Source organism: Motacilla alba, unplaced genomic scaffold (assembly GCF_015832195.1).
Source record: "Motacilla alba alba isolate MOTALB_02 unplaced genomic scaffold, Motacilla_alba_V1.0_pri HiC_scaffold_34, whole genome shotgun sequence".
NCBI classification, from domain to species: domain Eukaryota; kingdom Metazoa; phylum Chordata; class Aves; order Passeriformes; family Motacillidae; genus Motacilla; species Motacilla alba.
The window spans coordinates 459,134-481,991 of record NW_024037436.1 but is presented as its reverse complement, the minus strand read 5'-3'; the positions used below and the strand labels follow the sequence as shown (position 1 = coordinate 481,991).

Below are 22,858 nucleotides of genomic sequence, written 5' to 3'. Positions count from 1 at the left end.
CCCGTTATCCGTCTTGATGCACCGTGGCACTCCCATTACTGCAAAGCAGCTACTGAGATGCCTCTCTACATGCCCGGCCTTCTCACCGGTCTGTGCTGTGGCCCATATGAAATGACTATAGGTATCTATAGTAACATGCACATACTTCAACCTCCCAAACTCAGCAACATGTGTGACATCCATTTGCCAGGTCTCATTTGTATTCAGCCCTCTGCAGTTAACTCCCAGACCTAACCCGCAGCCCCCATTATGATGGCTACATATGGGACAGACTTTGACTATTGCCCGTGCCTCTTCCATAGATATCTGAATTTCTCTATGGAGGCCTTTTTCATTTTGGTGAAATATGGAGTGTGCCTCCCTGGCTATAGTCTGCCTAGGAATCGGAGTCACTTGTGTGATTGAGAGTAGCTTATCTGCTCGTGCATTACCCTCTCCTAGGCCAATATCCCATTTGTGACTTCTGATATGGATAACAGAGAAAGGATACTCTCTCAGCCTAACTGCCCTCTGTAACTGTAGAAACAGCTCATGTAACCTCCTGGTTTGAACCTCTTTGATAGAGGCATCTTCTATTCGCTCACACACTCCTGCAACATACAAAGAATCTGTCACTATATTGAGAGGTCCAGAAAAATGCATCATGGCCCAAACAACAGCCAATAACTCCATCGTTTGTAAAGTATCCGATTCGGAGGGCTGGAGAATCTGATGGTGCCATTGTCCCTTTTCCTGCCAAGTCACTGCAGCAGTTCTGGATTTTCTTCCTGCATCCGTGTAGGCTGTGATGGCATCCGACAGGGGTTTCTGTGACCTTTTTGGGCATTGCATCCAACCCCACTGCCCTATCCAGCTCAACGGTATATTGGGAATATGATCAGTGGCGATCACACTTCCGGCCCCCAACAGCGCCTCTTGTAATTCCATACTGTTTATCAGGTACCAGGTCAATGTATCTTTCTTCATTGGTATCCGTATTTGCTCAGGCTCCTTTCCCGTAATCTGTAGCGCCTGATCACAACCCTTCTTGAGCAAATCAGCCAAAATTTTGATTTTTTAAAGAAGGGTCTTATGCTGTTGAAGTGGAGGAGGTATCCATTCCGAGGCCCACGCCTCCCCCGTTTTTCTGTCTTGCTGAGTAAGTGCACCCAGTAAATATTTAGTTCCACACCAGACTGTCAGCTGTATAGGGAGGTTAAGATCTCGTCTCCGGACACTGCCCTGTGTCACACAGTCCATTATCTTTTGAGGTGCCTTAACCTGCTCAGAGGTTATATGGACAGGCTGTGCCAGATCAGTTCCTTTTAGTATAGGTCGAAGTTCATCTAATAACTCATTCAGGATACCCACAATAGGGCGCAGCCATTGCAGATTGCCAAGTAACCATTGGGCATCATGCAATGTATGTATTTTAACATTTATTTGCAGTTTCTGGGGGGTAACAACCTGACCGGTAAGTGTCCATCCTAGATATTTCCAGGGTGCAGAGAACTGAATTTTTTCAGGAGTTACAACCAACCCAAGTAGTTTCAGAGCATCATGTATTTTTGAATTTGTTGACCTGTAAAAGGTTGTGGCTGAGCAAATAAAATATCGTCCATAGAATGATAAATGATGGTTTTGGACCATGCTTGCCGCAAAGGTTGTAAAGCATTGTCAACATACAGTTGACACAAGGTGGGGCTGTTGTGCATGCCCTGTTGAAGAGTAACCCATTCGAATCTCTTGTCTGGCTCTTCCCTATTTAAAGCTGGTAAAGTAAAAGCAAACCTTCGGGTATCTCTAGGGTGAAGAGCAATAGTAAAAAAGCAGTCCTTAAGATCTACAATCAACAGTGGCCAGTCCTTTGGCAACATAGCTAGGTTAGGTAAACCTGGTTGTAAGGCTCCCATAGGTTCCATTTGTTCATTCACAGCCCTTAAATCGTGTAACAAGCGATACTTTCCCGATTTCTTTTTAATGACAAAAAGAGGGGTATTCCATGGGCTTGTTGACAACTATAAATGACCCTGCCTATATTGTTCTTGTACTAGTACATGTGCTTGTTCCAGACTTTCCCTTTTTAACGGCCATTGCTTAACCCACACTGGAACATCCGTGGTCCAGGTCAGCAGGATTGGGAAAGTCCACACAATGGCCACTAGTCCAAAGGGTGCTCATTTGTCAGCACTACTCCCATTTGAGCCAAAATGTCCCGACCAATAAGGCACTGCACAGTAAGGGGTAAAGGTACAACTGAGAAAACACTCCGTAAAGTCTTTCCATCAATGGTAATGGATAACATAGGTGACTTTCTTGCAAGCGTTAGGCCCCCAACCCCGGTAACTGTCACTGTGGTCGGCTGTAATGGCCAGTTATGGGGCCAGCAATCTGGACAAATAATGCTGGAGTCCACACCAGTATCTAATAAGCCTTCCAAGGTTTGTCTCCCACCCTGATACTCTATTATTACAGTGTGCTTTGGCCGATCATTCAAATTCTTTGCTAATTAGTTAAGTCCCCCAGTGGAACCGAAGCCTCGTTCTCCCCTCAGTTGTGATTGACGAGGGGGCAACGTTTTAGTCATCTGCTCCAATGGAACCAATTGGGCTATCCTTTGTCCTTTCTCGATTTGTATCGGTGGAAAAGGAGTATGCACCATGACACAAATTTCCCCCGTATAATCAGCGTCGATTACCCCAGTTAAAACAAATATTCCCATCATGGTGGCTGATGATCGTCCCAGCAACAAAAGCTCCCTTAGGTTGTCCATCAATGATGATTGGTCCCTTTATTCCAGTCAGCACCTTTTCCAGTTGGGTGGTCATCAATGTTACTGCTACTGAGGCTGCCACGTCCAGCCCGAGGCTCCCGGTGGTGGCTGGTTGTAGTGGAACTGGGCTGAGGTGTTGACAGCAGTGTTGTGGGTGTCCGACCAGTAACATTTAAATCGGCCAGTAGAGAGAGCCTGCGGAGCATTTGTTGCCGCTGCGTGTAGGGGTGCAAGAGCAGCTAACACCTGACTCTGAGAGGCTGCTGCCTGTTTCTGTACTCCTACTCCTAAGTCCTTAATAACTTCTGCTAACATTGCCTGATTTCCTACGGGCATATTTGCCAATTGTTCTAATGTTTCTTCTATAGACCAATTAGCTCCTAGGGTATTTATTACGTTCCTCGTAGCCTGGTTGCTATTCTGGAGTGCACATTCTTTCAATAAAGTAGCTTTCATAAAATCAGGGACTCCTGCCCAATCCATGGCAGTGGCCGCCTTATCTATAAAAGATCCAAATGATTCATCCCTTCCTTGCTTTATTCCCATACAAGAGGGAACCCCGCCTCGTTCTTTTATCTTGTCTATGGCCAGCCGTACCAGGCGCATAGCCTCTCGACATTTATCGGGACCAATGAACGCTTTTGCTTCTGTGCGAAGAAAAGGCCCTAAACCCATTAGCTCCTCTAGGGTTATTCCGTGTAGCAGGTCACCTGGCTGCTGTGCTGTTGTGACACATTCCTGGCAGAGTGCTTGCCAGTGTGCATTAAACAAGAGCTGCTGATGTTGAGTGAAGATAAGCTTTGCTATTCCTCTGCAATCAGCCGGCAGTAACACCTGAGTCCCCCAAATATAGTCAAGCATTTGCTTTGCAGGCTCACTAGTCACCCCAAACTGACTAACTGTGGATCGTAATTGTGACAGTAGCTTCCAATCTAGGGCCATAATTGTTGCTTGATACCCGCCCCCTGCCAGAGGTGCAAATACCACCGGACAAGCAACATCCATAGCGTCTGCTATAGCCTCACTGTCCCCAGTATCCAAGATCTCTTTTGCTACCGCCGCCCACGCCTCCCTTCGCTCTCATGCAATGGCCCCCGCTAGGTCACTTTCTGCCCCAGGGATCGGCTCATTACAAGGAGGAGGAGGAGGGGGATAGTCTGGCCATGGTACAGGCAGTGCGGACGGTGCTGGTGCAGCAGCCGTAGGGGGTGCGGCTAGAGCGCCTGTGGGGGGAAGGCTGCTGCTTGAAGAAGGAGCCGATGTTGGTGGCAAAATGACTGTAGATTCTGCAGGGGGTAACGGACAATCTGACAAGTCCCCTTAACTCTTATTCTTATCATATGGTACAGTAGCTTGCCGAGCAGCTTTCTGATCTGCCTGATGTTGTAATAACTCATTGTGGACGACTCGCCATTGCTTTCCCAACTTTTTTGCAGTTTTATCCTCATCTATAGCTGCCTCCCACAGCTTGTCCCCAAGCTTACGCCACTCCGTTAATTCATGCACTGTATGAGGATTTTGAAAAACTCCTAGTGCATACCCGTAAGCTAACAACCCATGAAGCTCTTTCTGCAAATCTATGCCCTTTACCTGATGCTTTTTTTAAAAAGCAAGTAAATAAATCATATGCTGCTTGCCTTTCCATTTCCATTTTAAAACATCAGCGCTGTTGCAGCCCCACAAGGACATGGCAGCACGTGTTGGCTGGGCTCTCCGTTGAGGTCACCCAGGGCGCGGCACCTTTCACTTTCCCAGCGGTGCTTATTCGCCATCCTGGATGCGGTAGGACCTGAACTTCTACACCTATCCACCATGGTATCCTGTTACAGCTATCACGTCGGGGTCACCAATTTGTTAAAGTCAGCGGGAGAAAAGCGGCACTTAACATAAGTGATCAGCAAATCCCAAACTTTATTGATAGGCACACATATTTATATTGGTGTTAATGAGACTAATACATATTGCAAAAGGTGAGCTCATTATAGGTTAGTTACTTATCAGCCAGCTACACCTACTTTTGCATTCTTGTGATTATACTGTTACAGCTTTTCTGTGTTTCTTCATATTTCTAACCAAAGATCTTCCTCCTTATCCTGTTGTTGCACCAAGGGCACAGTGCCCTTGCTTTATACTGACTGCTGACTCCTATACTTGTCCCTTTCTTGCTTAACCAACGGTATTGTGTCTACGTGACCTTTCTCAGCTAGCCAACTGTCCACAAAATCCTCCACAGGTTACATCTCACTGCCTTTTGCAATCCAATTATACGCTGATCCACAAATTAGAGCCCACTCCCATTGGGATGGACCTCACATTGGTAAGACAACTGTTGCTCCACCAGGACCTGAACTAGATTTTGGAAAAGATCAAGAAAAGCGGACAGAAAACCTTGCTGACCGTTCATCACAATGTGAGACAAATACACCGTGTCCTGGAAAGAGTAAAGAAAGATGCCGAACACAGGTGGTGGGATACTCTTTCTGGGTGGTCACCAACTGCCACAAGTGTTTTGAACACTATGTGTCATCCCATTGTTGTTCTTTTCATTCTTGTTCTGATTGGTTTTGTTCTATCCACAATCTTATTTGTTATGAATTGGAGAATAATGAAACGGCTTACTAGGCTGATATCTATAATCAATGCTCACAACTTGGCTGATGCTTTCTATACTGCAGACATTCCTAAGGCTAGTGACACAAAATGGGTATAAACTAGAACATGTGTTTTGGAACAATCATTAGTTTTCCTTTTATGATTTTGTCAGAATCACTTTTGATTTTTAGTGAATTACTTTGAAAAATCACTTTTAAGGTTATTTTTAAATTGATATTTGTTTATGATTCTGTTCCTTGCTTTTGCTTTAAATTGTTTATGATTTATTTTGATCATTTAAGAAACAATATTGTTTGAATTAATATTAATTATGTTTGTACAATTGTTTCCCTTCTTTTTCACTCTCACTCTATTTTCCATTTTCCTCCTTTTCTCTTTCTCTCTCTTCTCCCCCGTTCTGTCACACTGTCTCTGTTTTCCGAGGTATGCTACCTACGTATGAGCCCTGAAAAAGGAGACTCTCCAGAAACCCGCTGATGAACAAATCGTGAGTCACCGGGTCCTGTGAGACTCTGTCCGACAAAACTCTCATCTGCCTCATGATCCTCAGACCACTGGGCATCCTGTTCAACATCCTGGTTTGGTGGGGCTTGCCAGGGCCCCGGGACTGGAACTCGAGTTCTTGTTCGCAGGTGTGTTTGTCCACCTCATGGTACACTGAACCCAGTGAAAGGAGAAAGGGCACTTCGCCCTTCTTCGCCTGCATGGCTTTGTAACAATGGCCCTGGAATTTTACCCACCTCCTAACCTGGCTGGACTCTCTTCTGGAGTGACCTTTTGGTGGTCTCCACAGAAGACCCTTCATCTACTGTACAACCACCGTGGCAGATGGACTGAGATGGGAGAAGCCACTCCCTCCAAGGCTGAGACATGAGACCCCTTTATGGAAAAGACTCTTTTTCTCCTCAAGGACTGAAACCTCTAACCTCGGGGGAGGGGGATGCAGTGTGTGTGGGGGAGAACAGCTGATCAAACTGAGATGTTTGCCTGCAGGTAGTGACCACTGGACCAAGAAGACAATAGCTCTCGCCCACTGCTGACCAGATGACTATTGTGTTACCCCTCTCCCCTCCTTCACAATTCTCAATAGAAAACTTCTAATAAAAACCCCCAAGCAAGCTAGCTTAAACGAGATCTCCCCAGCGTGAAAGCGACTCCTCGACTGGACATCTACTGGACTGTGAAGAACTTCGTCGCCTCTACATTTGGTAGCTATTACCTCCCTTTCTCTCAACCCTTTTCTTTCCATAGGCTTTCTCCCTATTTTCCCCAATCCCCTCCAATGCATTTTGTTGTGATTATTCAATGAAGTACACTGGTTTTGATTGTTACTGCAAACCCCTTGCCGTGTTGGTGTTTTGTACCCTGAGATCAATTCACGAACCATCACGATCTCACTTCGTAAGGACGGATCGTGACAGCTTGACAGGGTGGGGACTGACAGGGCAGTGCCCTTTCAAGGGATCTCGTCCACTTGAAGGGAGTTTGGGGGTCCCCACCATCCCCAGCCCCTTTTTTGGGGGGTCTTACCCCTCTTAAAAGGTTCTCCACCAAGAAAAACCCCTTTTAAGAGAAGTCAAGACGCCTCAGTGGGATTTCGGGGTCCCCACCACCCCAAGCCCCTTCAAGGATTGCACGGTGACCCCTTTAATAAGGGCTTAGGGAGGCTGCCCCCTCACAAGCCCTTTTTGTTTTTTAAGGTTTTTTTAAGGGTTTTAAAAGGTGTTTAAAGGGTTTTAAAGGTTTTTAATGGATTTCTTAAGGGCTTTTCCCATCTTAAAAGAGTTTTTGGGGCCCCACCACTTCAAGCCCCTTTTAAAGGCGGGTTCCCCCTCCCATCCAAGGGGTTTGGGGATCCCCAAAACTTCGAGCGCCTTTCAAGGGACTGCCCACCCTAAAATGCCCTTTGAAAGAGGATTTTTACCCCTTTCAATGTTCCCGGTGTGCCCCCCCACTCCAAACCCCCTTTAAAGGGCTCCTCCCCTCCCCCGCGGTGTTTTACCCTTCCCGCGACCATCGCCGCTTTAAGAAGTCCTTCAGATTGACCCCACCACAAACTCACTTAAAAGGGCAACGCCACCCTGGTGGTGCGGCCAGGGGAGCCCCAGGGGTGGATTTGGGGGGCCCCGGGAGGGATTTGGAGACGCCGGAGACTTTCTGGGAGGTTCCAAGGAGATTTTGGGTGTTCAGAGTGTGGGTTTGGAGTTCCCGGGGGGTTTTGGGGGCACCGGCATGGGATATTTGGGGGTTCCAGGGAGATTTGGGGGGTCCAGAGGGGGATTTTTGGGGGATTTTGGCGGTGTTTTAGATCATTCCAGGGGTACCTGTGCGATGCCGGTGACGGAGATGGGCACCCCGTGGCGGGTGTAAACCTTCTCACTGCGCACGGGCAGCATCAGCGTGTTCAGGGAGATCCTGGGGGGGCCGGGGGGGTCACCCCAAATCTCTGGGGACCACCCCTGAACCCCAAAAACCGCCCGGGCCCCTCCTCACCTCTGGATCTGCTGCAGGCACGGGATCACCAACACCCGGCCCCCGGCCACCATCACCGGGGGGCTGCGGCAGAAACCTGGGGGACACCGACAGCTGGGGGGGACACCGAACACCGAAACCCCGGGGGGACACGGGAACACCCCCAGGAATCCCCAGGAGAGGGTTGTGGGGTCCCAGGAGCGGTTCTGGGGGTGCTTGGGTGAGTCGGGGGAACCCCCCAGGAGATTTGGGAGGGAAGTTGGGGGGAAAATTTGGGAGGGGTCCCCAGAAGTCCCAGGGGGGCGGAATGGATGGGGGGGACCCTCGGGGAGGGGTTTGGGGAGTCCCTGTAGGAGTTTGGGGGAGGCTGGGAGGGGTCCCAGGAGTCCCGGGGTGGGTTTGGGGGTCCGGGGGGTTCCCAGGAGTTTTTTGGAGGAGGAGTTTCTGGGCGTTCCCTGGAGGGTTTGAGCCGGAACTTTGGGGGTTCCCGGGAGTTTTTTGGAGGTCTCAGGATGTTTAGTGAGGATTCTGGATTTTCCCGGGAAATTCTGTGGGGATTTTGGGGGTTCCCGGGAGTTTTGGGGGTCCCCAGGAGCCCCCGGGGCCCCCGAACTCACCTGAGACCACCATGGCCTCGTTGGGGCCGCAGGTGAAGAACATCGTGGCGAGGGTGAGCCGGGGCTCAATGGGATCTATGGGATTGATGGGATCAATGGGGATCGATCGGAGCCGATCGGGATCGATGGGATCGATGGGGATCGATGGGATCGATGGGATCGATCAGAGCTGATCGGGATCGATGGGGATCCACCGCCCCGATCCCGGCAGCCCCCGCGCTCGCCACTTCCGCATTAGCGCGGTGACGTCACCGAACATGCGGCTCCCCATTGGCTGCAGCGCCAAAGGGCGGGAAGGGGAGGTCTGTTCTGCCTGTCAACCTGTGACGTCACTGATTGCCCGGCGCTCCATTGGCTGCGCCCTGCTCAGATTTCCGTATCATCCATGGGAAATGAACAATTTCAGTTCGGGATGAACCTGGAGGTGAGGGCAGTGACGGGCTCTGGGGAGCTCCAGACCACGGCCGGGTCGGGATCAGCTCATGGTCAGCTCATGGCCATGGTCATGTCATGGTAAGAATCATCTCATGGTTACATTCATGTCATGCTCATGGTCATCTCCTTATAACCATCGTCTCATGCTCATGGTCATCTCACGGTCAGGATCATGTTGTGGTCATGGTCATGTCATGATCAAGGTCATCTCACAGTCATCGTTATGTCATGGTCACAGTCACGGACATTTCTTGGTCACCTCATGGCCATGGCTGTGTCATGGTCATCTCATGGTCACAGTTGTCTCATGCTCATGGTCATCTCACAGTCATAGTTGTGCCATCATCACAGTCATGGTCCTTTCCTGATCACCATCATCTCATGCTCGTGGTCAAGTCACTGTAATGGTCATGTCATGGTCGCCTTATGGTCATGTCATGGTCAGAAGCATCTCCTTATCACCATTACCTCATGGTCACGGTCACCCCGTGGCCACAATCATTTCATAGCCACGGTCATATTGTGGTCACTTCACAGTCATCTCCTAATCTCAATCATCTCATGCTCATGCTCATGCTCATGGTTGTGTCATGGTCGTTGCAGGGTCAACTCATGGTCTTGGTCATCTCACGATTATCTCATGGCCTTGATCACCACACGGCCATGATGCGTTTTGGTCATCTCATGGTCATGTCTTGATCACAATCATCACAGGCTCACAGTCATGTCGTGCTCATCTCATTGTTTGATTTGATGCCATTGTTACCTCATGGTCATCCCATGGTCCACTCATGGCCACAAACACATCATGGTCATTTTACAGCTGTGATTGTGCCATGGCCATGGTTATGTCTTGGTCAACTCGTGATCAGAAACTTGTCCTGATCTTGATCAATTCATGGTTGAGGGTGTATTAATGTCACAGCCACGGTCATCTCATGGCCTTTATCACCACACGGCCATGGCTGCGTTGTGTGGTCATGTCTTGGTCACAATCATCTCATGCTCATGGTCACAGCTGTGTCATGGTCACATTCGTGGTTATCTGTCTGTAATGGTCATCTTAAGATCATGGTTGCCATGGTCATGGTCATGTCACGGCCAGCTCAGGGCGATGGTCATTTCCTGATGACCATCATCTTAAGCTCATGCTTATCTCACTGTAATGGGCATCTCACAGTCACCGCCTGATCATGACCCCACATGGCCATGGTGTGTTGTGATCATCTCATGGTCATCTCTTGGTCACAATCATCACATGCTCACGGTCATCTCACAGTCACGGTTATCTCATGTCATGGTTATTATTGTAATGGTCAATTCATGGTTGAGGGTGTATTAATGTCACAATCATCCCATGCTCATGCTCATCTCACAGTCACGGTTATCCCATGTCATGGTTATTATTGTAATGGTCATCCCATGGTCCTGGCTGTGTCATGGTCACGGTCATGGTCATTGTATGGTCACGGTCATTTTATGATCATCTCACATTTGACTCATTTGCCACGATTTTGTCATGGTCATCTCTCGGCTGTGGTTGGGTCATGGTTGTGGTTATCTCATGATCACAGTCATCTCATGGCCATCTCATGGTCATGGTCGTTTGCTGATCACCATCATCTGATGCTCATGGTCATCTCACTGTAATGGTCATCTCATGATCATGTCATTGTCACCTCATGGCCACGATCGCGTCAGGGTCACCTCAAGGCCATGGCTGTGCCATGGCCGACCCATGGTCATCTCTTGGTCCAGATTATCTGATGGTCAGGGTTGTGATTGCGTCATGGTCACGGTCACAGTCATGGTCATCCCATGGCCACGGTCATCTCAGGGTTGTGTCACTCATGGTCACTCTCATCTCACGGCCATCTCGTGCTCGTGTCATGGACGTGGCCGTGGCCAGGGAACCTCTCCAAGATCCTGAGCCCTGATTTTGGGACACTCAAGGATCACTAGGGACAATAAGGCCTGGCCTGACCCCTGCCCCCATCCCACTGCTCCTCCAGGAACCCAACGCAGCCAAACCATCCTGGGGACACCTCGGACATGGGACACAGAACAGGAAATGAATCCCAGGGGATGGAGCCGGGCATGGCTGGCAAGTCCCCATCCTGCTCCTGGTGTCCCCACCCTGCTCCTGGTGTCCCCAACCCAGTCCTGGTGTCCCCATCCCTGCTCCTGGTGTTCCCATCCCTGCTCTCAGTGTCCCCTCCCCTGTCCCAGTGACCCCATTCCCTTTCCTGGCTCCCAGAGATGAACTACCAGACACCAAGGGAGGAGGGAACCTGGATTTATTGCCCAAAGCAGGATAATTTCACACCAGGAGTGAAGCACTGTGAATATTTGTGGGTTTTGCCTTTAAATCATTGGAAAACAGGAAACTGATCCATTAGCAAGAGCTGTGGCGTGAGTGGGAGCAGCGGGATGAGCTCTCCTGGCAGCTCTCGGCTTGCCTGGGAAGACAGAAGAGGCTGGATCCAGCTCCATGGATTGCTCAGGCAGTGACTCCTGTCGGGATGAGAGAGAAACATGGTGCCACCCTGTCCCTGTCCCCATTCCACTGGATGGACCTTGCTGGAAGCCATGGAGAGCAGGAGCTGATCCAGAATCCCACCTCATCCCACCCCTCCTAAAATCCTGCTCCGTTCATCCCATCCGATCCCACTCCATCCATTCTGCTCCATCCATCCCACCCCATTCCGCCCCATCCATCCCACCCCAATCCTTCTCTGGAATCCCAACCTGATCCTGCTCCATTCCATCCCACCGGATTCTTGTCTGGAATCCAGCCCTGATCCCACTCCATCCCTCCCACACCAATCCTGCTCCAGCCATCCCTCCTGATCCTGCTCCAGAATCCAGCCCCGATCCCACTCCACAATTCCACCTGGTCCCACTTTGGACCCTGCTCTGATCCAGAATCTCTACCTGATCCCAGTCCATCTATCCTGCCCTGATCTCCCCCGGGAATTCCTGCTCCGTACCTGTGCCTGTGGTTCCCACGTCCTTCCCTGCAGAAAGAGAAGATCCATGAGATTCTAGCACAGATCACACACCGGGATTAACCCCAGGATCCGTTCTGGGATCCACACAGAGGGGATCCAGAGCCGGATCAGCCACTGGAACTCACCGGCTGCCGGGTTGTATCCATTCCTGTCCCTCCTCCCTGTGGAAACAAAGGGGGATCAGCGCTGGTGGCACAGGATTCCCAGAATGGTGCCGGGTGGATCCATGCCCATTCCCGACCCCCATCCCGTGTGTTACCGGATTGGAGCCTCCAGACAACGAATCCGATGAGGGCAACGAGGATGAGGATGGCAGCGATGACGGACACAGCGACCACCACGGTGAGATTCCCGCCAGATGGCTCTGGGAACCGCGGGAGAGTGAGGAGGGGAAGGGGAATTCCCATTTGGGAATTCCAAATTCCCAATTCCCACATTCCCAGCCTCACCCCAAGCGAAGAGCCCGGGCTCCAGCATTCCGGGATGCTCCACCCTGCACCGGTACTGCTCCCGCTCCTCCGGCAGCGCCTCGATCCTGGCCCAGGTGTGGAAGGTGCCGTCGCTGTTGGGAACGATCCCGCCCCACTGCGTCTCCTGATCCAAGGTATCCCCCCCCTTCATCCAGCTGACTGTGATGGTGCTGGGGTAGAATCCGTACGCGTGGCAGGACAGGATCAGCGCCCCGTGTTCCTCTCTTCCGGACACGTGGACATCAGGGGGCTCTGCAATGGGATAATGCTGGAATTCGTGCATGGAGTTCCATGGGAATGGGAATAGGGTGAGCTCTACCCATGGAATTCCCTAGGAATGGGATTGGGATGAACTCTATCCATGGAATTCTCACTGGAATGGGATGAGAGTGAGATCTGCCCATGGAATTCCATGGGAATGAAACTGGGTTGCATTCTGCCCATGGAATTCCCACTGGAATGGGATGGAGTTGAAATCCGCCTGTGAAATTCCGTGGGAATGGGACAGGGGTGAAATCTAACCATGGAATTCCCACAGGAATTCCCATGTTCCCGAGTCCTCCATTCCCAAATCCCAAACTCCCACAGGAATCCTGTTCCCACCTTTGCGCTCCAGCTCCTTCTGCCCATATCCGACGTATTTCCGGAGCCATTCCGGGCAGACGTGCTTCAGGTAATTCGTCAAATCCTCAACCTCGTTTGTTTCCTGTTCCCAGCGTCTCCTGGTAATCTCGGCAGCGCTGTCGGCTGGCACAAATCTCCCGGATCCCAGGTCAAAGGAGATGAAATCCCGCCCATCGTAGCCATCCTGCTGGGATCCACGGACGCTCCCGTCGGACAGGAGGTCACAGCCATAAACTCGCAACAATGTGTGAAGACCTGGGGGGATTGTACCCACAGAACCCCATGGAATTGTGTCCCAGCCCCACAGAGCCCCATTCCAGCCCTATGGAGCCCCAGAGTCTGAGGGAGACCACAGAGCGTCATCCCCGCTCCTGGGAGCCCCATGGATCCACATCCCAACCCCATGAACCCCAACCCAACCCCACAGATCCCATCCCAGCCCCATGGATCCACATCCCAACCCACAGATCACAAGCTATCCCATCCCAACCTAATGGATCCCCATTTTTACCTCCTTGGAGCCCGATGAATGCACATCCAAGATCTACAGATCCCATCTGAACCCCACAGATCCCATCCCAGCCCCATGGATCCCATTCCAGCCCCATGGATCCAAATCCCAACCCACGGATCACAAAATATCCCATCCCAGCCTAATGGATCCCCATTTTCAGGCCCTTGGAGCCCTGTGAATACACACCTGAGATCTACATATCCCATCCCAGCCCCCTGGATCCCATTCCAGCCCCACAAGTCCCAGCCCAGCTCCACAGATCCCATTCCAGCCCGACGGATCCCCATCCTAACCTTATGGATCCCCATCTAAACCCTAAAAGTTCCTATCCTAGCCCTACAGATCCCATCCCAGGCCCATAGATTCTCATGGAGCCCCACGGATCCCATCCCCGCCCCACATATCCCATCCCAGCCCCATGGATCCACATCCTAACCCATGGACACAAAATATCCCATCCCAGCCTAATGGATCCCCATTTTCCAGCCCCTTGGAGCCCTGTAAATCCACATCTGAGACCTACAGATCCCATCCCAGCCCCACGGATCCCATCCTAACCCCATGGATCCCCATCTCAGCCCTATAGTTGCTATCCTAGCCCCACAGATCCCATCCCAGCATCAAACATTCACATCCCAGTCCCACGGATCTCATCCCAGCCACATGGATCCATACCACAACCCGATGGCTCACAAGCTATCCCATCCCAGGCTAATGGATCCCCATTTCAACCACTTGGAGCCCTGTGAATTCTCATCTGAGTCCTATGGATCCCATTGCAGTCCTACAGTTCCCATTCCAGCCCCACAGATCCCATCTCAGCCCCACAGATCCCATTCCAGCCCCATGGATCCACATCCCAACCCGTGGATCACAAAATATCTCATCCCAGCCTAATAGATGCCCATTTTCAACCCCCTGGAGCCCTGTGAATCCACACCTGAGACCTACAGATCCCATCCCAGCCCCAAGGATCCTCACCCCAGCCCTACGGCTCCTCTCCCAACCCCCAGATCCCATCCCAGCCCCATGGATCACAAGCTTTCCCATCTCATCCTAATGGATTCCCGTTTCAGCCCCACACAGCCCTGTGAATGCACACCTGAGACCTATAGATCCCATCCCAACCCTATGGATCCTCAACCCAGCCCTACAGGTCCCACCCCAGCCCCACAGATCCCATCCCAGCCCCATGGATCCACATCCCAATCCATGGATCACAACATACACCATCCCAGCCTAATGCATCCTGATTCCAACCACGTGGAACCCCATGGATCCACAGCCGAGACCTATAGATCCCATACCAGCCCCATGGATCCGCACCCCAGCCCTGCAGTTCCCATCCCAGCCCCACAGCTGCCCCCACTCACCCCTGCTCTGGTTGTATCGCTCCCGCAGCGTCTGCAGGTCACTGGCATACACGTGCTGGTTCCTCACACTGGTCTGGGTCTCCTCCTCCCAATATCCCGGCTCAACTCCATCCTTTATCCACTGGGTCAGCGGCTCCACCCGGCCCCGCTCGCTGTCGTAGCGCGCGAAGGGGATCCCATCCACGAACCCAATATCCATGTACTGGGGGACCCCCGGGCTGGGCTCTGACACCGCCATGTACAGGTAATGCAGGGAGTGGAGAACTGGGGGGACACGGAGATTTGGGGAGGTTGAGGGGGTCATGGATCAATGAAAGGGGAACTGGGAGAGCTGGGAAGGGCTTTGGGGATGCTGGGGCCAAGGAAAGGGAGTGCAGGCTGGGAGAGGTGGCATGGACAGGAAAGGGCCTGCAGGGGGTCCTGGGGTCCAGGAATGGGGGCTCAGGGGGTTACAGGGTTATGGAAGGGGGGGGGCAGGGACTAGGAAAGTGGGATGGGGGTTCCAGGGGATCCCTGTGCCCAGGAAAAGGGGTCCAGGGGTCCCCAGTGCCAGGGAAAGGGGTCACAAGGTGGAAGGACCTGGGAATGGGAGGCTCAGGGGTCCTTGGTGCAGAGGAAAGGGGGGAGTAGGGATTGAGAAAAGCTGGAATGGGGGCCCAGGGGGCCTCAGGGTCAAGGAAAAGGGGGGTCTGGGGACTAGGAAAGTGGGATGGATGGGAAAGGGGCGCAGGGAGTTGTTGGCACTGGATAAGGGGGTGCAAGGGGATGCCAGTGCCCGGGACTGGAAATTCAGGGGTGTCCCAGAGCCCAGAATCCCCCCTGGAACCTCCACAACCACCCAGGGACCCTCCAGGCCCCCCTGAGGACATCCAAGGATCAGGAAGTGGAACCACGAGAGCCAGGAAGGGCCCAAGGTTCAAGGAAGGGATTGGGAGAGGTGGGATGGGGGATCCAGGGGGTCCCTGGGTCACAGGAAGGGGGGTCTGGGGCTGGGAGAAGCGGGTGGATCCCAGGGGTGCAGCTGGGGAGACGGGAAAGAGAAAGAGACCGAGGGGATGTGGGGGGGAGGGCACGGGGGAAAGGGGGAATTCCAGGGAGTTCACCTGGATCCCTCCTGGGACCCCTGGTACCCTCTGGAAGCATGTTTTGGGAAGTGCCGGGAGTGGAAAACGGGAAGGACACGGAAAGTTGGGAGATCTGGGGGTCCACAGGTCAAGGAAAAAGGTCCAAAGGGTCTGGGAAAAGCGGGATGCCCGAAAAGGGGGGCAGGGGGGTCCCAGAGCAGTGACAGGGGTGCGGGGGGCTCCCAGTCCTGGAAAATGGGGACAAGGGTCCCAGTGGACAGGAATGGGGGTTCAGGGGGTTCCCATGCCACGACTCAGGATTCAAAGGGATCCTGAGCCCCAGGACTGGGAGATCCAATGAGTCCCAGTGACAGGTAAGGGGGTTCAGGGGGGTCCCTCTGCCAGGAAATGAACGTTCACAGGAATGAACGTTCACAGGGGTCTCTGTGCCCAGGAATCGGGGTTCAGGGGGGGTTTCCTCCCCAGGAATGGGTTTTCAGAAGATTCTTTTCCCAGAATTTGGGGTTCAGGTGGGTCCCGGTGCCCGGAAATGGAGCTTCAGGGGTCCCGGTGCTGGAGAAGAGGGTACAGGGGGGTCCCACTGCCCGGACATGGGCACTCAAGGGGTCCCTGTGCTCAGGAATGGGGGCTCAGTGGATGCTGATGCCCGGGAATGGCGCTTCGGGGGGGTTTCCCTGCCCACAAATCGGGGTTCAGGGGGGTCCTGGTGCCAGGTGAGGGGGCACAGGGGGGTCCCGGTGCTGGGGAAAAGGATGGAGAGGAGTCAGTAGCCCGGGAATGGAGATTTGGAGGATTCCCGTGCCCAGAAACAGAGATTCAGGGGGGTCCCGGTGCCCAGGAATGGGGGCTCAGGGGGGATCCCATGCTGTAATTCAGGGTTCAAAAGGATCCCGAACCCCAGGAATGGGAGATCCAATGAGTCCCAGTGCCAGGTAAGAGGGTGCAGGGGGGTCCTGCTGCCAGGAAATGAACATTCACGGGGGTCACCGTGCCCAGGAATGGGGGTTCAGGGGGGTTTTCCTCCCCAGGAATGGGTTTTCAGAGGATTCTTTTCCCAGAATTTGGGGTTCAGGTGGGTCCTGGTGCCCAGAAATGGAGCTTCAGGGGTCCCGGTGCTGGATAAGGGGGTACAGGGGCGTCCCAGTGGCCGGACATGGGCACTCAAGGGGTCCCAGTGCTGAGAAATGGGGGCTCAGTGGATGCTGATGCCCGGGAATGGCGCTTCGGGGGGGTTTCCCTGCCAACAAATCGGGGTTCAGGGGGGTCCTGGTGCCAGGTGAGGGGGCACAGGGGGGTCCCGGCGTGGGGAAAAGGATGGAAAGGACTCAGTAGCCCGGGAATAGAGATTTGGAGGGTTCCCGTGCCCAGTGATAGAAGCTCAGGAGGGTCCCGGCGGCCGGAAATGGAAGTTCAGAGGGTTCCCGGTTTCGGGGCTCCCACTCACCTTTGGCCGCGCCCCCCAGGTCCCAAAGCAGCCCCAGGAGCAGCCCCAGCCCCAGCGCGGGAGCCATGGCGCTGCTCCGCTGCGGCCCCGGCAGCGGCTCTAGCCCCGCCCCTGCCCCGGCCCCGCCCCCAGAGCCGCCTCCGGCCCCGCCATTGGCCCTGCTGTTAACAGCCCGCCAATGGCAGCCCGATCTGTCAGTGACGTCACCAGGCGCCGGGCAGATCCCGCTCTCCCAGGTTGGGACGCGGAAGCCAAAGGGACCGAGCAGGGCGGGAGGAGGAGGGGACGGGGGAATTCCAGAGAATCCCTCTGGATCCCTCTGCATCCCCGCTGCGACCGCCCTGGAGCCCTCTCAGAACCACCTGGCACCCCCTGGGACCCCCTTAAGAGAGCGCCGGGAGTGGAGAACTGGGGGGACCCGGAAATTTGGGGGAGCTGGGGGTGCAAAGGTGAAGGCAAAGGGCGGGTCTGGGGTCTGGGAAGGGCGGGAGCGCCGGGGAGGGGTGCAGGGGGGCCCAGAACACGTGAAGGGGGTCCAGGAGGGGGCTCAGTGTCGGATAAGGGGGTGCAGAGGGTCCCCGGTGTTGAGGAAGGTGGTGGGTGGGGGCTGGGGAAGGCAGGAGTGGGGGTCCAGGGGGTGCCGGGATCAAGGAAAAGCGGGGGCTGGGGTCTCTGAGAGGGGGAGGGCTGGGAAAGGGGGTGGAGGGGGCATTGGGGCTGGATCAGGGGGTGCAGGGGGATCCCCGGGCTGGATAAGGGAGTGCAGGGGGGTCCTGGTGCCTGAGAAGGGAGGGTTTGGGAGGGTTCCAGTCCTGGACATGGGGGTGCACGGGGGTCCTGCTGCAGTGGAATGGGGGTTCAGGGCATCCCAGTGCTGGATAAGGGGATGCAGTGGGCTCCGTCGCCCAGGAAAGGGGGGTTCAGAGAGGGTCCCTTCCCGGGTTTTGGGGTTCAAGGGGTCCTGCTGCCTGAAAATTGAAGTTCAGGGGGGTTCCAGTGCCTCGGAATTGAGGTTCAGGTGATCTCGGAGCCAGATGAGGGGGTACAGGGGGTCCCGGTGCTGGGGAAGAGGATTGAGGGCAATCACAGGACCCAAAATGAGGGTTCGGGGGGGTTTCCGGTGCACGGAAATGGAAGTTCAGGAGGGTCCTGCGGTCCAAAATCTCCTCTGGAACCCTCTATGCCCCCCCGGGATCCTCCTGCAGGACGAGCAGGGGGTGAAGAACTTGGGGGTATGCAGAGACTGCGTGGGAGCAGGCATGGGGAGAGCTGGGAAGTCTCCAAGCCACAAGGAAGGGACCGGGAGAGGCGGGATGGGGGATCCAGGGGGTCCCTGTACCCACCAAAGGGGGTCCAGGGGTCCCCGGTGTTGAGGGAAGGGGGGTCTGGGAGCTGGGAAAGGCAGGAATGGGGCTGCAGGGGGTCCCTGGCTCACGGAAAGGGGGGTCTGGGGATGGGAGAGGCGGGCGGATCCCGGGGACGCAGCTTGGGAGACGCGAAAGCGAGACGGGGGAAAAGGGGAATTCCAGGGAATTCATCTGGATCCCACGGGATCCTTGCTGAGACCCCGGGAGACCCTCCGGGACCCCCTGGAACCCCTTCCAGGAAGCGCCGCGAATGGAGAACTGGGGGGACCCAGAAGTTTGGGAGATCTGGGGGTGCAAAAGCCGAGGAAAAGGGCGGGTCTGGGGTCTGGGCAGGGCGGGATGGCCGGGAATGGGGGTGCAGGGGGTCCCAGAGCACTGATGGGGTGCAGGGTATCCCAGTCCCGGATTAGGGGCTGCAGGGGATCCCAGTGCCCAAATATGGCTTTTAGGGGGTTCCCGTGGCGGGGAATGCGGGTTCAGGGGGAGTTTCCTTCCCGGAATTTGGGTTCCGAGGAGGTTCAGGTGCCCGAAATGGCGGATACGGAGGAGACAGTGACCAGAAATGGGGGTTCAGGGGGTCCCGGTGCTGCCAAAGGGGGTACAGGGGGGTCGGGTTTTTTGGATATGGGTGCTCAAGGGGGTCCACGTGCTCAGGACATGGGGACCAGGGTCACCACCACCAAAGAAAGGTTACAGGGTGGGAGGACCTCGGAATGGGAGACTGGGAGTCCTTGATGCAGAGGAAAGGGGGGGCTGAGGGCTGAGAAAAGCAGGAATGGGGGTCCAGGGGGTCTCAGGGAAAAGGAAAAGGGGGGTCTGGGGATGACAGGATGGATGAGAAAGGGGGTGCAGAGGGGGATTGGTACTGGATAAGGGGGTGCAGGGAGGTCTCAGTGCCCAGAACTGAAAATTCAGGGGGGTCCCAGGGTCCAGAATCCCCCTGGGACCCTCCTGGACCCCCTGGGGACCCCCCCGCAGGATGAGCAGGGGGTGAAGAACTGGGGGGATGCAGAAATTGGAGGGTCTGGGGGCATCCAAGAGGCAGGAACTGGGAGAGCCAGAAGGGTCCAAGGTTCAAGGAAGGGACTGGGAGAGGCGGGATGGGGGATCCAGGGGGTCCCTGTGCCCACCAAAGCGGATCCAGGGGTGCCCGACTGAGGGAAGGGGGGTCTGGGGCTGGGAGAGGGGACAGGGGAAAGGGGGAATTCCAAGGAGTTCATCTGGATCCCTCTGGATCCCCACTGCAACCCCCGTGAGACCCCTGTCACCCTCTGAGACCCCGTTTCAGGAAGCAGCGGGAGCGGAAAACTGGAGGGAACCAGAAAGTTCGGAGAATTTGGGGATCCAAAGGTCAAGTAAAGAGTCCAAAGGGTCCGGGAAAAGCGGGATGCCCGAAAACAGGAGGCAGGGGGGGTTCCAGAGCAGTGACAGGGGAGAGTGGAAGGGTCCCAGTCCAGGATAAGGGGGTGCAGGGGGGTCCTGGTGCCCAGAAACAGAGATTTAGGGGGGTCCCGGTGCCCAGAAATGGGGGTTCGGGGGGATCCCATGCTGCAATTAGGAGTTGGAAAGGGTCCTGAACCCCAGGAATGGGAGATCCAATGAGTCCCAGTGCCAGGTAAGGGGGTTCAGGGGGGTCCCTCTGCCAGGAAATGAACGTTCACGGGGGTCACCGTGCCCAGGAATGGGGGTTCAGGGGGGATTTCCTCCCCAGGAATGGGTTTTCAGAGGATTCTTTTCCCAGAATTTGGGGTTAAGGCAGGTCCCAGTGCCCGGAAATGGAGCTTCAGGGGTCCGTGTGCTGGGGAAGGGGGTCCAGGGGGGTCCCGGTACTGGGAAGGGGGTACAGGGGGGTCCCAGTGGCTGGACATGGGCACTGAAGAGGTCCCCATGCTGAGAAATGGGGGCTCAGTGGATGCTGATGCCCGGGAATGGCGGTTTGGGGGGGTTTCCCTGCCCAGGAATCTGGGTTCAGGGGGGTCCCGGTGCCCGGAAATGGACCTTCAGGGGTCCCAGTGCTGGATAAGGGGGTACAGGGGGATCCCGATGTCCGGACATGGGCGCTCAAGGGGTCCCTGTGCTCAGGAATGGGGGCCCAGTGGATGCTGATGCCCGGGAATGGCGGTTCGGGGGGGTTTCCCTGCCCATAAATCGGGGTTCAGGGGGGTCCTGGTGCCAGGTGAGGGGGCACAGGGGGGTCCCGGTGCTGGGGAAGGGGATGGAGAGGAGTCAGTAGCCCGGGAATGGAGATTTGGAGGGTTCCCGTGCCCAGTGATAGAAGCTCAGGAGGGTCCCGGCGGCCGGAAATGGAAGTTCAGAGGGTTCCCGGTTTCGGGGCTCCCACTCACCTTTGGCCGCGCCCCCCAGGTCCCCCAGCAGCCCCAGGAGCAGCCCCAGCCCCAGCGCGGGAGCCATGGCGCTGCTCCGCTGCGGCCCCGGCAGCGGCTCTAGCCCCGCCCCTGCCCTGGCCCCGGCCCGCCATTGGCCCCGCTGTTAACTGTCCGCCAATTGCAGCGCGATCTGTCAGTGACGTCACCAGGCGCCGGGCAGATCCCGGTCTCCCAGGTTGGGACGCGGAAGCCAAAGGGACCGAGCAGGGCGGGAGGAGGAGGGGACGGGGGAATTCCAGAGAATCCCTCTGGATCCCTCTGCATCCCCGCTGCGACCGCCCTGGAGCCCTCTCAGAACCACCTGGGACCCCCAGAGACCCCCTTAAGAAAGCGCCGGGAGTGGGGAACTGGGGGGACCCGGAAATTTGGGGGAGCTGGGGGTGCAAAGGTGAAGGCAAAGGGCGGGTCTGGGGTCTGGGAAGGGCGGGAGCGCCGGGGAGGGGTGCAGGTGGTCCCCGAGCACTGACGGGGGTGCGGGGCGATCCCAGTCCCGGATTAGGAGCTGCAGGGGGGTCCCAGTACCCAAAAATCGAGGCTCAGGGGGTTCCCGTGCCGGGGAATGCGGGTTCAGGGGGAGTTTCCTTCCCGGAATTCGGGTTTCGAGGGGGTTCAGGTGCCTGAAATGGCGGTTCAGGAGGAGCTGCTGACCAGAAATGGGGGTTCAGGGGGTTCCCGGTGCCAGATGACGGGGTACAGGGGGGTCCCGGTGCTGCCGAAGGGGGTACAGGGGGGTCGGCGTGGCCGGAAATGGGCGCTCCAGGGGGTTCGCGTGCACAGGAATGGGGGGTCAGGGGGGTTTTTCTGCCCAGAAATGGGGGGTCAGGGGGGTCCCGGTGCCAGATGAGGGGGTACAGGGGGGTCTCGATGCTGGGGAAGGGAAGTGAGGGGGTTCATAGGACACAAAATGGGGTTCAGGGGGTTCCGGTCCCGGGGAATGCGGGTTCAGGGGGAGTCTCCTTCCCGGACTTCGGGGATCGAGGAGGTCCCGGTGGCCTGAAATTTCGGTTCAGGGGGGTCCCGGTGACCAGAAATGGGGGTTCAGTGGATCCCGGTGCCAGAAGAGGGGGTACAGGGGGGTCGGGGTGTCCGGAAATGGGCGCTCAGGGGGGTCCGCGTGCTCAGGAATGGGGGTTCAGGGGGGTCCCGGTGCCAGATGAGCAGGTACTTGGGGGTTCCGGTGCTAGGGAAAGGGATTGAGGGGGATTACAGGATCCAAAATTGGGGTTCAGGGGGGTTCCCTTCCCCGAGAATGGAGTTTTAGTGGCCGGAAAGGGAAGTTCAGGGGGGTCCTGGTGACCAGAAATCGGGGTTCAGGGATCTCAGTGCCAGAGGAGGTGGTACAGGGGGGGTCTTGGTGCGGGGGAAGCGGATTGAGGGGGGTCACAGGACCCAAAATGGGGGTTCGGGGGGGTGCCCCTGCCCGGGAATAGAGGTTTAGGGAGTCCCGGTGCCCGAAAATGGCGGTTCCGGGGGTGCTGGTGAACAGAAATGGGGGTTCAGGGGCGTCCCGGTGGCCGGAAATGGAAGTTCAGGGGGTCCCAGTACCCGGGAATTGCGGTTCAGGGGGGTCCCGGTTTCGGGGGTCCCACTCACCTTTCGTGGCGCCGCCCGCGCTCCCCAGGAGCCCCAGGAGCACCCCCAGCCCCAGCGCCGCAGCCATCGCAGCCGTCCCCGCTCGGTCGCGGCTGTGGCGC

At 55.6% G+C, this 22,858-nt stretch overlaps 2 protein-coding genes across 2 annotated transcripts in view; both read right to left on the bottom strand.

The window, feature by feature from the left end:
- Positions 1-22,839, bottom strand: part of LOC119696607 (class I histocompatibility antigen, F10 alpha chain-like) — a 38,340-nt gene extending 15,501 nt beyond the window's left edge. Inside the window, exons 1-7 of the mRNA XM_038126397.1 lie at positions 22,758-22,839; positions 14,882-15,145; positions 12,974-13,249; positions 12,350-12,622; positions 12,160-12,264; positions 12,026-12,061; positions 11,880-11,906 (exon numbers count right to left, since the gene is read on the bottom strand). Coding sequence (XP_037982325.1) covers positions 11,880-11,906; positions 12,026-12,061; positions 12,160-12,264; positions 12,350-12,622; positions 12,974-13,249; positions 14,882-15,145; positions 22,758-22,824 — 1,048 coding nt within the window. The 5' untranslated portion in view covers positions 22,825-22,839. The remainder of the gene's footprint in view (positions 1-11,879; positions 11,907-12,025; positions 12,062-12,159; positions 12,265-12,349; positions 12,623-12,973; positions 13,250-14,881; positions 15,146-22,757) is intronic.
- Positions 7,285-8,500, bottom strand: LOC119696639 (flotillin-1-like). Its single transcript, XM_038126442.1, has 3 exons — positions 8,455-8,500; positions 7,859-7,934; positions 7,285-7,780 (listed from the first exon to the last, which is right to left on the bottom strand). The coding sequence occupies exons 1-3, from the start codon at positions 8,495-8,497 to the stop codon at positions 7,675-7,677; spliced, it is 225 nt and encodes a 74-aa protein (XP_037982370.1). The 5' UTR covers positions 8,498-8,500; the 3' UTR covers positions 7,285-7,674.
- Positions 22,840-22,858: the final 19 nt, after the last annotated feature.